This window comes from Lissotriton vulgaris, chromosome 2_1 (genome assembly GCF_964263255.1).
Source record: "Lissotriton vulgaris chromosome 2_1, aLisVul1.2, whole genome shotgun sequence".
Taxonomy (NCBI): Eukaryota; Metazoa; Chordata; class Amphibia; order Caudata; family Salamandridae; genus Lissotriton; species Lissotriton vulgaris.
The window spans coordinates 1,567,998,904-1,568,018,495 of record NC_141687.1 but is presented as its reverse complement, the minus strand read 5'-3'; the positions used below and the strand labels follow the sequence as shown (position 1 = coordinate 1,568,018,495).

The 19,592-nt window shown below is 37.0% G+C and overlaps 1 protein-coding gene across 1 annotated transcript in view; it reads right to left on the bottom strand.

The window, feature by feature from the left end:
- Positions 1–19,592, bottom strand: part of THSD7B (thrombospondin type 1 domain containing 7B) — a 1,756,834-nt gene that overhangs the window by 982,613 nt on the left and 754,629 nt on the right. Inside the window, exon 9 of the mRNA XM_086957451.1 lies at positions 9,160–9,275. Coding sequence (XP_086813577.1) covers positions 9,160–9,275 — 116 coding nt within the window. The remainder of the gene's footprint in view (positions 1–9,159; positions 9,276–19,592) is intronic.

Sequence of the window (19,592 nt, the reverse complement as noted above, 5' to 3'; positions counted from 1 at the left end):
TCAACTTTCTGTTGTAAATCGTTCATGAATGTTTTCTCGAAATAGGCCAGTTGTATGTTCTCCATTTGTTGGTATGTTATCCTTTTTACAGGACCTCAATGAATTTATACTATTGTAGAAGCAGCAAGCAAGAATTGAGAAGACAGTTCCTTGCCCGTCCACATTTGTGCCATTGATGAGCTCCTTGCTTTTAGGAAGGCGGTTAAAACTTTTCTTTTCCCCATAGCCCCTTAGTTCTGTTGCCGTTGTGTTGTGTTTCCCACCTCCTGTCCGGTTTTTGTTCTGCACTAGCGCCAGGACGCCCCTTTGCTGGGGCAGCTGTGCGCTCAATAAATCAGGATAACATAACATAACATAACATAACAGTCTATACAGTAGCAGGTCATTGTGATGCTGTAGATGCATGATCTGGATGTTGTGGGTCTGATTGTGAGTTTCTTGTAATATTCCAACCCAATACATAAACTCCTTATTATGTATAGGTTTGGAATTACAAGTTTGAACATTTTTAACATATTCGATAATTATCGGATGAATTAAATAACTAAATCTTCAATTACATTTAGGCAGGTCAAACCTGCCAAAATTTAACAGGGAAAAGCATATGCTATTTATCATATCATTCAGATTTTAATACGTTAAAACACCAAAATCTGCATGTTATTCTTCATGAAATAGTAATAGGTGTTATTTATCACCCTCTATAAATTACAAAACTCGTAGTATCTTTATTTATCAGGGGCGGTAAATAACGCTTCAACTTGTAATAAGGCCCTATGTTGGATTACAGGTGTTACAGCCTATCCCTGCTCCATTACATACCCCATTACCCCATAAGTGATTTACATCACACTAGCTGCCTGCTGTATTTTGACCAGCTATAAAACCAAACATTTCTGCAAATTATTCTCTTCAATTCTTCTTCAATTAGTTTAATATTTTTTACATTGCCCAAAATTAATAGACAAAACTAATGAATGAGTGAACGGTGTTGCCAAAATTTAAAAGAGGTTTCAAGTTGTGAGTTGTTTTTATCTCTGTAGAGCTAGTGAGATGATAAATGACTTACAGAAAGATGTACTCGATTTAGTATGTTATTATCAATGCCAAGTGGTTAAACTAGTCTTGGCCTGGAACCTTCCTAACAGACTATTCATTATCATTGTGTTTCTTCACAGGAGTACGACAAACAGCGTCAACTGACACTGCACTATAACATAATTCAATCTTAATGATACTAATTTATATCTACATTCAACAATAACATTATATTTTTAGGAGGTAAATCAACTTTTAAATATTTGCTTTTTGGCAAGAGAATAAAGTCTCTTTCACTTTTTATTGACACTTGTCAGAACACACCCCTTCATTTTTGTGTTTTTCTTGAGAAGGTTGCGTAACCTCCTAACCACAGCATTGTTAATATTCTGCTACATTAATAGTGTCTGCATTAAGATCTCCACTGTATATATTGTTATTTATAACACTTAAAGGTTTTGTCATAGCCTCCTTTGTATATACAATTGGATGGAAAGAGCCTCCTGCCAGGTTAGCTAAAAAGTTATATTTAAAATACATTTTTGCATGTTGTACACAATACAGACTAACTTGGGCCAAGACAAAGGATGGAAAAAGAGGATGACTTGCAAAGACAAGGGAAAGCCTTCAGTGAATTGCAATCCATTAACAGAACAATTTCTTTTTTTAAAAAAAATATTTTTATTGTTAGCCAGCTGACATAAAAAAAAAGACATAGGTAATTTCATACATGTATAAAAAAAGACATCAAAGTGAGTATGTTATATAGCAAATGAATTGATATATGGAGACAATGAGAGAATTCCAAATTCATAATCAAACTATAAAAATAAGTTTCTTTACAAAAGGGAGAAAATTAACAATTGTACAACATTGAGCAGAGTTTTACTCTAAAAAGGTGCCCCAGTTTCTGTTAAATTTGATCAGTGAGAGTGTTCCCCTAAGATTTGCTAAAGCTAGCTCCATGGCATGTATCTCTGTTACTGGTGCCCACCAGTCCCAAACCGTCGGTAGTTCCGTACCGGTCCAGGCCCTGGCCAGGGTTAATTTGGCACAGGACAGAAGTATAGTGACTAAGGCAGATTGTGGAGATGACAGGGGGTAGGAGTCTAGTAAAACCGAGGCAGCCGTGAATGTAGGTAGCAACATGTTCTTTAGTCTCAGAACATTCTGTATGTCCCTCCAAAAGGTCTTAAGTTTGGGCATGAGAACAACATGTGTACTAGATTAGCTGCATCAGCTAAACATTTAGGGCATTTAGTGCGATGGCTATAAGAGGTGTTAGGGGACCATCTAGAAATTCTTTCCGGGGTGTAGTAGAGCATGCAGGTTGTTCTGAATTGTTGTAGCCTAAGGCTAGATGACTGTACAAGTTTATTAATATTAGCCAGAAAGTGCTCAATTTGTTTTGGGGTAATATTTACGCCTAGTTGAGTGCCCCACTTCAAAGCCAGTTTATCACCATCATTCACTTTAAAGTTACTAAGTGATTTATATGCCTCACTTATAACTGATTTGTTCTTATTTGAATATAGACAAGTCCATACATCGCACTCCTGGAGGGGCGCTGAAGTCGTACCTATTTTTAAAAAAGGTTCTAGGGACGACCCAGCGAACTACCGGCCAATTAGCTTACTGGACTCTTCCCAAAAGGTGGCAGGAAAGGTGGTACTGGGCAGAATTATCCAGTGGGCCGACGAAAATAATATCCTGTCAGATCTTCAAGCGGGTTTCAGAACAGGAACAGGCACAATCGAGCAGACGTTCCGCCTTCTAATGATCTATTGGAAAGTGGTGGTGCTGGGAGGGGGCAGTCTCGACTTGGTCTTCATTGACTTACGGACTGCGTTCGACCTAGTACCACGAGCACTTCTATGGAACGTCCTCGATGGGTTAGGCCTCCCCCCCTACCTGCTCTCGCTCCTTGTAAAATTTCACGACAGGAATTTTGCCCAAATTAGATGGGGTACACAGGGAGAGAAAACACCTCGTATCCCCGTGGACAGGGGCGTTCGCCAAGGGTGTGTGCTTGCCCCCACTCTGTTTTCTCTTTATATCAACGGAGTGGTGGAGCACTTACTCCAGCAACCATCAGACGCACCCACCCTGGCTGGAAGGAAAATTCCAACGTTCCTGTTCGCGGACGACACCCTCCTAATCTCGAAATCCCCAATGGGCATTCAATCGCTGCTCTCCAGCTTTAAGGCCTTTTGTGATGAAAGGGGTTTGGCCATAAATATAGGGAAAACCAAGTTTTTGGTTCTCAATCCGCCCAAAAAGTCTGTCTTTCCCCCGGTCCTAGATTCTGTTCCACTTGATCGCGTCAAAGAATTTGACTACCTGGGTATACGCATCAGTGACACCATGAGTTGGAAGGCACACCACCAAAAAGTGTTCTTGACTCACAAAAGGGTGGCAGGTGCCTTGCTCAAGGAGCAGCGAGCCTCATCATTAAAACCTATTGGGGCGCCCCTGGATATCTATAGGGCAAGGGTTGTGAGCGCGGCATTATATGGTGCCGAACTGTGGGGCACTCATAAAGTTGACACTCTGGCTCACCTTGAGAATAACTTCCACAAAGATCTAATGGGTTTGCCCCACAGCACACCAACCATCCCACTGCTGCTAGACGCAGGCACCGGGCTATCTGCGATCAAGCAAAACTACGCCCACTCCTGTTATGGTCCAGAATCTGGAATGTGCAGGAACTTAGAAGTTATGCAGAAGCCCTGAATGACATTATGTCACTACCGGGCTCGCATAAAATCATCTGGCTCAGGGAAGTCAAAAAGTTGTTGCATAAACTAGGACTAGGAGAGGCTTGGGCCAACAAATCTGCACCCCGAAACAACAGCTAAAGAAGGTTTATTGGGCATGGGTAGACAGTGAGAGGGTTCGTAGTACAAACCATTGTAAATCTGTATTACTGTTCTTGTCGATCAAAGAGTTACCGTTAAGGGAATCTTATTTGGATACTATCCAGAGCTCATGGGACAGATCACTGTACATCAAGTTTAGGGTGGGGGTGCTTCCATTATGTGAGTTTACGTCCACTTGGAGACCGCCGGCCCAAACCGTACCTTACTGCCCTTTTTGTGACCTAAGGATAGAGTCTGTGTCCCATATGTTGTTTGAGTGTAGTGTCTATGCAGCCCCGAGACGTAGGTGGTTGAAGCCCCTCTGCAGGTGTTTGGGAACTCGTTCCCACCTAGAAGCACTGCGCATTTTACGTACAGATGCTAGACCCTTCTTTTCCACCTGCATGGCAAAATTCTTGGGCTGGGCCTGGCGTCTTAGAGCTGCAAGAAAACTGTTAATCCAGTGACCGAGCCTTTACATCCAATATGCTGCTATGAAATTTTCTTATGCTGATGATTGCTGTTTTAAAATGTTTTTAAAAATGTATGAAATGCTTTTATGATATGATTTTTTTATCGAATAAAGCTTACTTACTACTACATACATCGCACTCAGTAATATTTTGGATCTTTATTTTTATTAATCAAGTAATCGTGCATCAGTAGATGTTTGTATCTTGTGGCTTCCGGTAAGTCATATATCTGTTTGAGCGTATTAAATTCCAAAACCCCCTGCGTGCCGTACAGATCTGCCAAAACCTTAATCCCAAGCACTGCCCAATTATGAGTAATATTATCCGTGAAGATAGCCGGGAGACCTGGGTTACCCCATAGCGGAAGCTTCGGGTGAAAAAGTGTTGTTTTGTAGAATGTTAGTACATTGCCCCAGATCCTAACAATGTCTCTACGGTCTTAAATCTCACCCTCTTGTAATAGTTCGGGTCACTAACTCTAAGCAAAAACAGATGTGAGTCTTGTTTCAACATAAGAAAGTGAAAAAAGAGCTCTATCTCCGTGAAGTAAGGAACGCAAACGTGTAAAGAACGCAGACCAGAAATGAATGTCTGACTAAATATCGAAATTAAAAATATCGACCTACAAAAATATCGGGACAAAAATATCGAAGTCAAAAATATCGGAATCCTATCCCTAACAAGGTAAGTACAAAAATATCGGAAAAATAATATCGTAGTACAAAAATATCGAAAAAAAAAAATATCGTTTTTTAAAATGTATTAATAATGATGTTAAAATAATTATAAAATACATATAATGTTACAAATATTAATTAAAAATATTAAAACATAATTTAAAAATTAAAACTAATACATATACATTTAAAATAAATTAAAAACTTAATTTAATGTAATTTTATATTTTGTAATTTCATTTAATTGATTTAATTTAAATTTATTTAATTGTTTCCCTGTACGACTGTACCCCAAAAACCCAAAACTGACCCTGAACCCTAAAAATACCCCTTTACCCATGAACTGAAAACTGACCCTGAACCCTAAAAATACCCCTTTACCCAAAAACTGAAAACTGACCCTGAACCCTAAAAATACCCCTTTACCCAAAAACTGAAAACTGACCCTGAACCCTAAAAATACCCCTTTACCCAAAAACTGAAAACTGACCCTGAACCCTAAAAATACCCCTTTACCCATGAACTGAAAACTGACCCTGAACCCTAAAAATACCCCTGTACCCATGAACTGAAAACTGACCCTGAACCCTAAAAATACCCCTTTACCCATGAACTGAAAACTGACCCTGAACCCTAAAAATACCCCTGTACCCATGAACTGAAAACTGACCCTGAACCCTAAAAATACCCCTTTACCCATGAACTGAAAACTGACCCTGAACCCTAAAAATACCCCTGTACCCATGAACTGAAAACTGACCCTGAACACTAAAAATACCCCTGTACCCATGAACTGAAAACTGACCCTGAACCCTAAAAATACCCCTGTACCCATGAACTGAAAACTGACCCTGAACCCTAAAAATACCCCTGTACCCATGAACTGAAAACTGACCCTGAACCCTAAAAATACCCCTGTAGCCAAAATTAATTAATATTATTTAATTACCAATTAATTATTAATTAACAATAACAATAAAGTAAACATATTAGCACATTTGCTGTAATTAATCTAATTTAAATATTAATATTATTTAGCACAATTAATTAATTAAGAATAACAATAAATTATATATAAAAATTACTATAATTAATTTTTTAAATAATTAATAATAATTAATTACCAACTAATGAATCATTATAAATATTAAAAAAATTATAATAATTAATTAAGTAATTAATAGAAATTAATTACCAATTAATTATTAATTAAAATATATACAAACATATATCAATTAATTAATTATTATTAAATTACTTCCCACCCTATTCCCCTATAAACCCATAACCCGCTACAGAACATATTTATCAATTAATAAATTAATTAAAAATAATTTAAAATTAATTCTCAATTAATTAATTAATAATTCCTAATAATTAATAATTAATTTAACATAATTAAATTACTTCCCACCCTATTCCCCTATAAACCCACAACCCGCTACAGTAGTAAAACACAATATTTAATAAAATAACATTACAAAAAATAATAAAACATAATTAATACAATATAATATAAGCTAAATTTATTTAAAAATAGATATTAGTAACATCAAAGTTATTAATTTCGATATTATTAACATCGATATTTACAACTTCGATATTACTGATATCATACCAATATCGATATTTAGACTGTCGATATTACTTACCTTCGATATTTTTGTATATCGATATTAAAACATCGATATTTTGTCTGTGTACCACCAGGAATACAATTTAAAATCTAGAAAGTTCAGCCCTCCCTTATTTGCATTATTTTTTAGCATTTTTAATGACCTTCTGGCCTTTTTATAACTCCATATAAAGCTACTCAATATTCCATCTAGATGTTGAAAGAACTGATTATTTAGTGCCAGTGGGATAAATCAAAATAAATAAACAAACTTTGGCAAAACCTTCATCTTTATGAGATTGATTCTACTAATCAAATTCAGGGGCAATCTGTTCCACTTTTATAATAGTAGAATAGTTTGTTTAATCAGCTCGTTATAGTTTATATTGTTAATATCTTGTAATTTGGCCGTTATTTTGACCCCTAAGTAGGTAGCATCTTTACAGATCTCGGGGACAGCCACGGTAGGGGAGTAATTGGCTATGACTTGTGTCTTCTGTGGATTAAGCTTATAGCCAGACACCTTCCCGAATTTCCCAGCCTCTATAGAAATCCCTTTCAGCGCTTCAGCGATGTCGGAAGTATAAACCGCAATGTCGTCCGCGTAAGCTGTCATTTTCAGCTCCGGTGAGCCGGAGCTAAAAGGTACAATCAGGATCTGGGAGTGAAGGGCAAGCAAAAAAGGTTCTAACGAAAGGGCAAACAGAACAATTTCTAAATAGTTTCTGTTCTGTCAGTGAAGGAAGTTTATTCCATAATCTAGGACACAATTCGGAAAACCTCTTATTATCATAAATATTACAATTTGTCTTAGTTCTAGTTAGGATGATTTGGCTGGAGGTCAAATAAGTCTGGCCTGGTAGGTGCTAAATTCGTTTCCTTAGAAAATAGGTTGATCTTAGCTTATGTAGTCATTTGAAAACAAAAGAGAACAATTAAAATTGAATGTCAGCTTTTAGCAGGGCATCACGATGGCAGTCTCATTATATCAGCTGTGCTACAATTTGCCAAATTCTATTTGTGAATGTATATGCTCCTTAAAAAGAAGTCTCTTGCATCGGTTGACAGTCTCATTTAGTCAAGAGATTAGTATATTAGACACATCGATGGCTCCTGTTAGGCTTAGGACACAGGATTCATTGGAAAGCAAAGAGAGCAAATAATTAATTGAAGGCTTGAATAGGGGGAAGCCATCTCATGGCTATATATGAAAAAACAAAGAGCCTCTACAGTTAAGCAGGCATGACAGAATGCAATGTGAATTTTTATAAAGTTGCAGTTTGGCTCCAAGTAACAAATCAAATCTGAGCAAACGCATTCAAGGAGATTATTTCACTAATACACACCTTTGCAGACATCCTATTTCAGTAACATGTGGAAATGAAGGGGCCTATTGGGGTAAATGACTTGTCTTCACAAATTAAATCACTGCCATTGTCTTTGAATTCAGCTGACTTCTATTTGGCACAAGTAAAACAAATGCCCACATGACATGCAACTCATTTCTCATGTGCAGTCTGTGTTCACTCCTGCTCTGAGGAATTCACTCTCAAAATATTTACTTTTAATGCTTGTTTGTTTCATATTGCATTCATTTATGTAATCTTGCTGACAGGCCCCTTTACCTCCTAAAAACCTCTTATTCATAAACCTGATCTTACCAAAAAGCCTCCTATTTTACCACAATTGATGTCTTGTGGCCAATTAATAATCTGGCCTTGTCCCGGTTTGCCCCTCTAAAGCATTCCACATTTCCCAGAACAGTGCAAATATGTGTTGCAAAAATGTCCCTGCTCTGATTTTTGTAGCTGTAACAATTGATTCAATAAATACAAATTGCTGACTTACCAGTGAAAAAATTCAGACTTGCTAGTATCTTAAACACTTGAATAATGAGATGACTGCATGATATTTTGAACACTAGCTGTTACAGGTAGTTTAAGTCACACCAGGTCACTTACACTAGATTATAGATAATATATCTAATGTTAGAGACCTTACTGTTCTAGAATGTGTAGTCCAGTGCATGAGTTTCATTGTTTAAACTGGCAGGCGGGCAGTGGCGACCTTTGATGCTCTGCCAAGAATTGCAATTGGGCCCGAAATCTAAAAGACAAAATATTGTAAAATGGAAGTTTGCCGTCTTTTCCCAGGCGTAATGTGTATAGGAAAAACCCAAAAGTGTGAGTTTTGCCACTGCGTGTTAATCTCTGTTTTGAATGAACCTCCTGTTACATAGGTAATGCAAATATAAGAAGTTAGTGAAAAATAATAATATTCTTTTAAAACCATGTGAAAATGTAGATTATGTGTGCAGTTTTACCTATTTTCTCTAACCACTTTGCTTATTTTATTTGTACAGCAAATAAACTGCAAAATGGCTCTAGGTTTGTGCATCGTTAGTAACATTTTAAGACAGTCTCAAATTACTTTGAAGTAATTTTACATCACTGGCATTTAGTTAGACAAAGTCTCAGTTTACTTGAAAATCATTTTACCTTTTTGGCAAGTAGTTGGGCAAAGTGTCCAGTCACTGAAAAGTGTAACAACACAGTCTATTTTACAGGGAAGTAGACATGGGCGGATAGTTTCAGGCTTCAAATAATCTGGACACCTATAGAAAAAGACAAATATGAAATCCAAAATGCATTTCCACAGAAACATTCACAATTGCTCATGTCATTGTAGTAGAATGTACCTACCTTCTTTAAAGCCCAAGTTAGTTTAATTTAAAAGAGTTTATATATATATATATATATATATATATATATATATATATATATATATATATATATATATATATATATATATATATATATATATATATATATATATATTCACTGAAAAAACCATAGGTTATAGACCATATATAGTTAGGAATTCGCATTTACAAAACCTTATTTTACTCACACAAAACCATTGAAATTCCATATATAGTTAGTTGCACTAACTATATATCGCGCACCCGCAATCCACTGCTGATGATGTCACATATTACATCATTCATGACATGGTCAGTGACATCACTGATGACATCACTGATGACATCTCAAATGACATCACTGATGACATCTCAAATGACATCACTGATGACATCTCAAATGACATCACTGATGACATCACTGATGACATCTCATTTGACATTACTGATCACATCACTGATGATATCATTCATGTGATAATACGATGAACCTCTTCAGACTCTAATATAACCTTAGATACAATCAGTGTAAACAGACACTCACAGACTGTCACTCATCCATGGAGTTACTCACACACCTAGTCAGTCATGCAAAGAATCAATCACACCTCCATTTCCTCAACTATACAGTTATACAAACTTTACTTATTCAAACATATACTAATACATATTTACTCTCTTATACAATCCCTGATACAAGTTTACAATGATACATACAGCCACTCACACATTCACTGGCTCTTATGCACAGTTATTTATATATGTCAACTCTCACATGTACTGTGTTTTACATATGTACTTACTTTGACATGTAGCACTGAGATATCCATTCACTCACCAATACACTCATGCACACAGTCAACCGCCCATACAGCTGTTTCCACATGCACTTTTGAAACCATACATCTAGTGAATCAACTGCTCACACATCTATGCACAGAGTCATACACCTTCAGCCACCCACACACACACTCAGTCTCCCATACAAATACTTGGGCAACCAATCAATAACCCATATAGTTACTCATATAGCTACTTATCAACACATGCAACAGTTTACAGAACAACAGACATAATGATGCACAAATTAAGACAGTTTAGTCACTAACCCATGCACTCAGTGAGACACATTTAATCACTCACTCATACAGTCAGTCATGCACCTACTAAATCCTTCATCCAGACACTTATACATCCACTCATTCTTCAATATGTAAGACCTATTTTAACTTTACAGAAACATACAGTCACTGGATGTTGTCATCAGTGATGTTATCAGTGATGTCATTTGAGATGTCATCAGTGATGTCATCAGTGATGTCACTGACCATGTCATGAATGATGTAATATGTGACATCATCAGCAGTGGATTGCGGGTGCGCGATATATAGTTAGTGCAACTAACTATATATGGAATTTCAATGGTTTTGTGTGAGTAAAATAAGGTTTTGTAAATGCGAATTCCTAACTATATATGGTCTATAACCTATGGTTTTTTCAGTGAATTTTCAAGGTTTTGTAAATGCTAATTCCTAACTATATATGGTCTATAACCTATGGTTTTTTCAGTGAATTTTCAAGGTTTTGTAAATGCTAATTCCTAACTATATATGGTCTATAACCTATGGTTTTTTCAGTGAATATATATATATACATACATATATAAACATATATCATCTGTATATCTATATAAATACAAACATAAATGCATGCATACATATACTTATATGCATACAGATGCATGTTATTTACATGAAAGTTGAAAAAACACTAATAAAAGCAAAGCTAAAAAGCCACCTCATTACAAACAGAATGGCTTTAACTTAAACGAGGGCGAGATCTATTGCATTTTCAATGCTTGTTTACTTTGGTTCCATCAAGAAGGCATTCAGATGTGTCACACATTTGCCATAAATTCTGAATGTTAGCACTCTAGTTGCACATTAGATCACTGTAGTAAAGCTACTGCTCACCAGGGACGTCTGCTGCTGGTATTCAAAGTGCATGTTTCAGTCTGCATGTCAGAATTTTTTTAATGAAATAGAAGAGGATTTGAGAAGTCACTCAAAATGATCCCTAATTTTTCTTTCTGAAGCACTAATCATACTTTCTATGGCAAAATGAACCCCCTCATGTTGTTCCTTTTTAAATTGAGTGTTTTCAGACTTACCACTTCATTCCAATCAAGATGGCTTCTGGTGTGCCATACTTTTGTCATAAGTAAGACTGTTAGCGCTCTAGTTATTCTTTAGAACACTCTGGGACATTCTGTCATTGGGCTATACTTGGGGTACATCTGGGTGATATTTGGGCTCCATTTAGGCTCTTTTGTCTCTGGTGGCCATCTTGGGAGACTGTATGTCAGAATTTTTTAATGAAATTGAAGAGGGTTTGAGAAGTCACTCAAAATGTGCCCTAATTTTTCTTTCTGCAGCACTAATCATAATTCATATGGCAAAATATACCCCCTCATTTTGTTCCTTTTTAAATTAAATGTTTTAAGAGTTACCACTTTATTCCAATCAAGATGGCTTCAGGTGTGCCATACCTATGTAATAAGTAGGACTGTTAGCGCTCTAGTTGTTCTTTAGAACACTCTGGGACATTCTGTCATTGGGCTATACTTGGGCTACATCTGGGTGATATTTGGGCTACATTTGGGCTCTTTTGTCTCTGGTGGCCTTTTTGGGAGACTGCATGTCAGAATTTTTTAATGAAATAGAAGAGGATTCGAAAAGTCACTCAAAATGTGCCCTAATTTTTCTTTCTGCAGCACTAATAATACCTTCTATTGCATAATATACCCCCTCATTTTGTTCCTTTTTAAATTAAATGTTTTAAGAGTTACCACTTTATTCCCATCACGATGGCTCCAGGTGTGCTATACCTTTGTAATAAGTAGGACTGTTAGCGCTCTAGTTGTTCTTTAGAACACTCTGGGACATTCTGTCATTGGGCTATACTTGGGCTACATCTGGGTGATATTTGGGCTACATTTGGGCTCTTTTGTCTCTGGTGGCCATTTTGGGAGACTGCATGTCAGAATGTTTTAATGAAATAGAAAAGGATTTGAGAAGTCACTCAAAATGTGCCCTAATTTTTCATTCTGCAGCACTAATCATACTTTCTATGGCAAAATATACCCCCTCATGTTGTTTCTTTTTAAATTAAATGTTTTAAGAGTTACCACTTTATTCCAATCAAGATGGCTTCAGGTGTGCCATACCTTTGTAATAAGTAGGACTGTTAGCGCTCTAGTTGTTCTTTAGAACACTCTGGGACATTCTGTCATTGGGCTATACTTGGGCTACATCTGGGTGATATTTGGGCTACATTTGGGCTCTTTTGTCTCTGGTGGCCATTTTGGGAGACTGCATGTCAGAATGTTTTAATGAAATAGAAAAGGATTTGAGAAGTCACTCAAAATGTGCCCTAATTTTTCATTCTGCAGCACTAATCATACTTTCTATGGCAAAATATACCCCCTCATGTTGTTTCTTTTTAAATTAAATGTTTTAAGAGTTGCCACTTTATTCCAATCAAGATGGCTTCAGGTGTGCCATACCTTTGTAATAAGTAGGACTGTTAGCGCTCTAGTTGTTCTTTAGAACACTCTAGGAGGCTGCAGTAGAACACAAAGGAATCAACTGACAGTCTCTGTCCTTGTTGGATGTACATGTTTTAATGAGAATGTCAGACTTCATTTTCACATGACTGAGAAAGATAATGTGAATTTACAGAAAATATGCTTTCAGTTTAGCTTATAGATCCCCTTCCAAACCACTGTGGGAAAATCATGAGATATTAGTTTTCTTTCAAACATTATTCATGATATCACAGCAGAAGGTTTTTTCACATGGTAAAATCACCTTAGAACCCACCACAATTCCTAAAACGAGTATGGTACCATCAACAAATGATTTATAATGTAACTAAAGTCCTAAAACCCTCTATTAACTACAATGCTTTTTAATGAGGTGCTATCATGTATATTGGTCCCAAGATGGCTGCCAACACTTGAATGAAGTGCTGACAGCCAATCAGATCAGATGTGTGGTTAGGCTCCGCCCAGATATATATCTTTTTTTTAACCTAAATTACTCAAAATCCACTGGAGCACATATATTGAGACCTAGCAAAGGCACATCGGGCTAACAGTCCCTACAATTTTGCCAAGTTTCGTGCAAATCCATTCAGCCGTTCGAGCTAAAAGTGAGGCCAACCGCCCTATGGAAATTAACATGGGAAAAACGCGTTTTGGGACCCCCCTTTTTTCTCGGCCCCCCCTTGATGAAACCCCCCCAAATTGTCAGGGGCTGCTCAGAAACAAAATGTTCCATTTTCCTGAAAATTTCAGCCAATTCCGTCCACAAACGCCAAAGTTATTAGACATAGAATTTTCAAAAATCCCATAGAGAAAAAATCCTAACTATATATACCTACTGGCGACTGCCAGTAGGTAATATATATATATATATATATATATATATATATATATATATATATATATATATATATATATATATATATATATATATATATATATATATATATATATATATATATATATACATATATATATAATATCATGAGACTGAGTCTGATTACTCATGAGACTGAGTCTGATTAATCTAACTTTTCACTACAGGGCATCGCATCACAATAGAAACCATTAATTATAAACATGACTAATCGGTTGTGTTCTGTAGGACAAATTTGTTGTCACAGTCAAATACAGTTTTCTAACTGCTATAATTGAGAAACTCTTCATAACATTAAGATGTTTTCCACACAACACATGAAGCCACATAATGAAGGAAGAAATCACATTCGTTTTCAGGTAGTACTACTACAGCTAAATCCTATTCATGTAATTTCAGATATCTTGCTATACAATTATCCAAGTGAATTGTCTCCTATTTAACAATTGCCTACAACTGCAACATAAAATTGAAATTGCAGTAATTGCAGACAAAAAACTAGATAATGTTTGTTGACCTACACAGTGACTTTGATCTTGTTCCAAGGGAGGACTGGGAGGTGGAAAGTTCTGATCGACCAGGGTGCCCTGAAATATCTTGTTGAAGTCATCAGGAGTTTGCATCAAAGAACTATGCACAGGTTAGCTACACAAACATAGGAGGCTGACAGGATCAATACTGGTTACGTGGGGGGTAAGACAGGGCTGCATTCTAGCCCCCAACCTTCTTTCTATTATACATTAAGGATATGGTAGCTCAGTTACAGAAGCACAGTCACGACAGAATAAGATTAGTGGGTAGGAAGATCTTGGTCCTCCTGTTCGCAGACAACACCCCACTCGTATCCAAATTCCCTATTGGTTTTCAAAATCTCTTGGACCAATTTGGTGTCTTCTGTGATCAGAGAGGGATTGAGATCAACCTTCAAAAGATCAAGTATATGGTCTTTAATCCTAACTATACAACCCACTCAAACTCATCTTGGAACTATGCTCACCTTGAAAGTGTTTCCACCTTTGAGACGGAGAATTTTGGTTAGTCTGCACAGATTCACAAGAGCAAGCTGAAGATCGAACATTCTGCAGGAGGCATCTTGAGGGGTTTCAAGGGTTCTAATTTTCAACCAGTATCTCCGGCCATCCACACTTTTAACCCACAAGCACTAGGAAGGTATTTATATTGGGGAAAATTGTGGGGACACAAGAAGATCACTGCATTGGAGGTGGCTGAGAACCAATTCTTATGATTGTTTGAGAATCTCCCAACTAGTACCCCACTCTTGCCACTACAGTTTGTCTAGGCCAGAGGTCCATCGCCCACAAAGCAGCCCTTAGACCTGTGCGGTATTGGAGATACCTATGGGCCGCTGTGGAGCCAGTTCCATATCAGGTGGGATTGGAGGAGCTGCTTAGGCAGCCTGGAGCTTTCAGGATCCCCTGGTTTGACTACATCAAGACCTACCTGATAAAGCTGGGATGTGAACACCTGTGAACTAATCCGAGAGCTATGACCAGTGGGTCAAAGGCGATACTTAAGGGGAGTTCCTGAAATTTAAAGATACCTGACTTGTAGAAGAACATATGGACTCCATTGAACCCTCATTGGTGAAAACCTTGTAAATAAAATATCGCTTCGGGACCTTACCTGCACATATTTACTGCTAAATGGGGGCAACATGATACAGACCTAGACATGACCTGCACTTTCGGTCCCCAGACAAAGGAATGCATTAACCATATTATATTTTTGTTCCAACATTATTATAACCACAGATCATTCTGGCTGTGTCATGTTGTTTACTGAGAGTGTGGAGAGCCTGCCAGGGCAGGGTGAGGCCCTGAAAACTGTATTGCACATACCCTTGTTGGAGGTAATGTGACACATTAGAAATATTTCAGCTCCACCATCTAACCAATGGCCTTCTTTAATGAGGTGCTAATTTTTTATTGGATTCCAGAAGTATAAGCTATTTGTCTATAGCCTGTTTTGTGAAATTTCATGACTAGCAATGTTTACTGATTATACTGCAACTTAAGTACTGCTCATTGATGGCTTTTATGATGTTTTTCAGGATTTTATTGGTTTGTCGTTTTTAAAGATTATATGTGAATTGTTCTATGTTAACCTTTATGGCAGCACTTGCCAAATAAATATCATAATTGAGAAAGTAACTAGCACTACGGAAAGGCAACGTTACTCCTTAATATCTCAATCTGCACAGGTATTCATACAAGCTAGCAACTGCCAAAACGATTTTTTTTATTGAAGTGCTATTGGCAAATGTATTTTTCTGAGAAATTAATGCTACATTAAAGTCTTGGATTTGTATCTAAGAAAATACATTCACCTCATTCGTGATTTATTCTGCTTCATCTACTTGTGCCACTGTAAAGGCTGTGTCATAGAAAATAACAGTGAAGAATCCCATTTGCTACTGATCTTCACCCAGTCATTTTGTTTGAACCCTTTACGATTTTATTTACTCTGCTCAGGTCTAAGACTATGTTGATAGGCCCAGCCCAGTATATATTTGTTTAAAATGGGATACACTTCATCTTTTTTGTTTAATTTTTGGCAAATGCACAAAATAAATCAAAACTTTCCATTAACTGTCAGAGTAATAAAGAAAAACTGATATTATAATTTAAAATGTAATAAATTAATCAATGTATCATAAGACTCCTACTGATTTTTATCATAATATTAGCACACACCCTTTCTCTACTTTGACAAAGAGAGTTCTCATCACAAGTCTAAAACAAGCCAAAGTACAGATAAAGTTATACTTTTACCCATACATTCTTTAATCTTCATATACCATCATTTCAAAAGCGGTAACAATATTCAGGGTGGCAAACACATTTAAATTTTATTAACTATTCTGGGAAATTGGGAGGGAGTTAGCTTCCAATATAAAGTGATGAACGATTGGCGGATTATCTGAGCTGTAGAGATTCTTTTTTTGTTGCTGGTTGCATCACTATATCAGTATCCAGGATCCCTACTAGATATGTTTTTGGATTAGGTTTGAGTTCACATGAGATTTCATTACTGGTAAATCGGAAGGTTTACCTCCAGTATCAACGTAATGATATACTGAGTCAAAAGCGATGATGCCTATGGGTCACTGTTCTGAAGTAAGACACATCTAGAACATCAAGTTGCAACATTAATGTTAAATATGTACCAAAGGGTTGGCAATTAGTACACTGTTAACTCGCTACACTATTGAATTATTTCATTTTATTGGCTCAAACTGTCTACTGGCTTATTCATCTGGCATTTTCTGATAATTATTACGTAAACGTTAATACCCTACTCATTGGACCACTTTCCGCATGGTCCGTATGGCATTTTCTTTACCTCAGCTTCCAGTACCACTCTCTCATTCTGATATGACTGGAGTCCCTTCTACAAGTGGAAGGTCCTATCTTAGGTATCAAATGAAACTGAGATTTAGAGCCTTAATGATGCGCGTCAACTGCAAATAAAAGAAATTAAACAAACTTTTTTGATGCCACTAATAATCTTTGAAGGGCCAACTGTCTAAAATTGACTCATTTGCCCAATTGAAAAACATATCCCTCCAATTTATGTATTCCAAATTGGTGCTTTCTGTTAATGTACTGATAGTCAGAGAGTGGATTTTCAGTATTCATCCTTGTGATAACTGAGCAACAATTCACATTGTTTACGTAAAGTCTGCACAAACCGGACTGTTTTAAAATAGTTGGGCATTCTCAGGAGGGATAGAATATCAGAAACATTTTCTGTCTTCATCATAGCCTCCAAAAGTGTGTGAATCAGTGGTTAATTTGTAAAAGAAATACATGCTGGGGCTCTCTTCAGGAGACAGCTTGCACCAGCCCATTTCTCCTGTTAGCACCACCTTAAACATAAACAACGACTAACCATAAAAGTAGGGAGAGGATGTGGCATAATGTCCAGAGATGCTGACCTTGGAGCATGGGAACCAGGTTCGGGTCTGGGCGGTAGGCTCAACATCTCGAGATTCTGAGCAAATCACTTATTCATAAATGAATGTGTCCTTGAATGGTGCTCATGAAAAGCACTGAGTTGAGCACTTGAAACCACAGGCTCAATTTAAGCATTGGTGTGAGCATATCATAAAGTCCTCTCTCCAGCTGCTATCAAAGCCTATCCAATTGCTGTGGCTGATGGTAATATAGCCTTGAATCCTGCAATGAAATTCCAACTCCTCCTCATTCCTTGTTAATTCAAATAATCATATTTTCTCCTCGATAAGTGGTGGATGTTTACCAGCCTATATATATTTTTTCAAACTTAATCCATTTGTTTTTGAAGGAGGCTTCAGGGACATTACATGTCGCACTTGGTGAAATAAAAATAAATAATGGAAAACAGACATTGTATCAAGCACAATCCTACCAGCAATAAAAAGATGGAGCACTTGCCAACTCTCTAAGAAAAAGCTATATTATTAGACAATAACAATGTAATTGCTAAAGTTCTTGAAAGGTTTCTGAATACATTATAATAACCAGATAAAATGTTGGGTTACCACTAAGGAAATTCTACATCAAGATAGATGTAGACTCCTGGCTGTGTATTTAAACAACATAACCTCTGGCTTATTTTTATTTATCTAGTGCCCCTAATTCTGTAAACTCTTGTAAAATTCTAAAATTGGATGCTGTCACCTTAATGTATGCTCTTGGTAAATAATGCAGCGTTGCCTGAGTATAATTTAATGACTGGAGTCCCATTAAGTGAGAGTGAAATTGTCAGTGATTTAGACAGGGCACATGCACATGATTATATGAACAGGGTGAATTGCTTGGGATACAGTGAAAAATAACTTCTAGTACATCTTCATATCCATATTTCCCATACTACTTCATATTAACAATCATGGTAGCTTGTTGAATGCAGAGGGGTGATCAACAATGTCAGCTGGAGCATAAAATTAAAATACATTAAAACCCCCCATAAAATCCCAACAGCTGGGGGGCCAAACATCTTCTCTGCATCTAAAACATTCAATGCTGCTGAAGCTGACCCTTTTGAGATGGAACAGATGAGACACATTTTCAGGCTGCCATTGTAAGTCGTAAAGTGTAAGGTGGTACCAGGTTGCCACTGCAATGAGCAAGGAAATTAGTTGTAGCTCTACTTGTGCACGATTGTATTGTTCTGTGTTCATTTGTGTTATAATGTTAAGCAGCGTGCATATTGTTTGCCCGTATGCCTAGCAATGCCTCAGGTTCTTTTTGCTAATCATAAACTGCTGACAGGAGTTCTTTGCCAACCAAAGTATTGCATGTTCTGGAAGACAGGGATGCTTTCGGAGATTCGCTGCTGCATCGTGGTTCAGCTTCATTCACCCCTAAATTCCTTGGGGTATGGACATGATGTCCTTGACGTACCTCTCCTGTGTAAAGTATGTGACCAATGTGACCTAGAAGGGGAGTTAGGGAACCCCTGGTGCTTTTACTAAATGCCTTCCAGCTATTTGCCCCTTCATAGAGCAGTAGGTAATTGATTTTGTTATATAACTCAGGCACTCTTCTGGCAGACAGTTTGTGTAGAATTGCCTAAGTTGAGTGAAAAGAATGCTAGACACGCAGGACGGAGGATTAGGAAATGCTGCCCTGGAACAGAAGATGACTCCCCAAGTCATAAAGAAATTCTCCTAACATCTAGTTGTGCTAATTTTAATATATCTGTTATTAGCTTTAGATTCTTTCTCATTATTAAGATATAGATT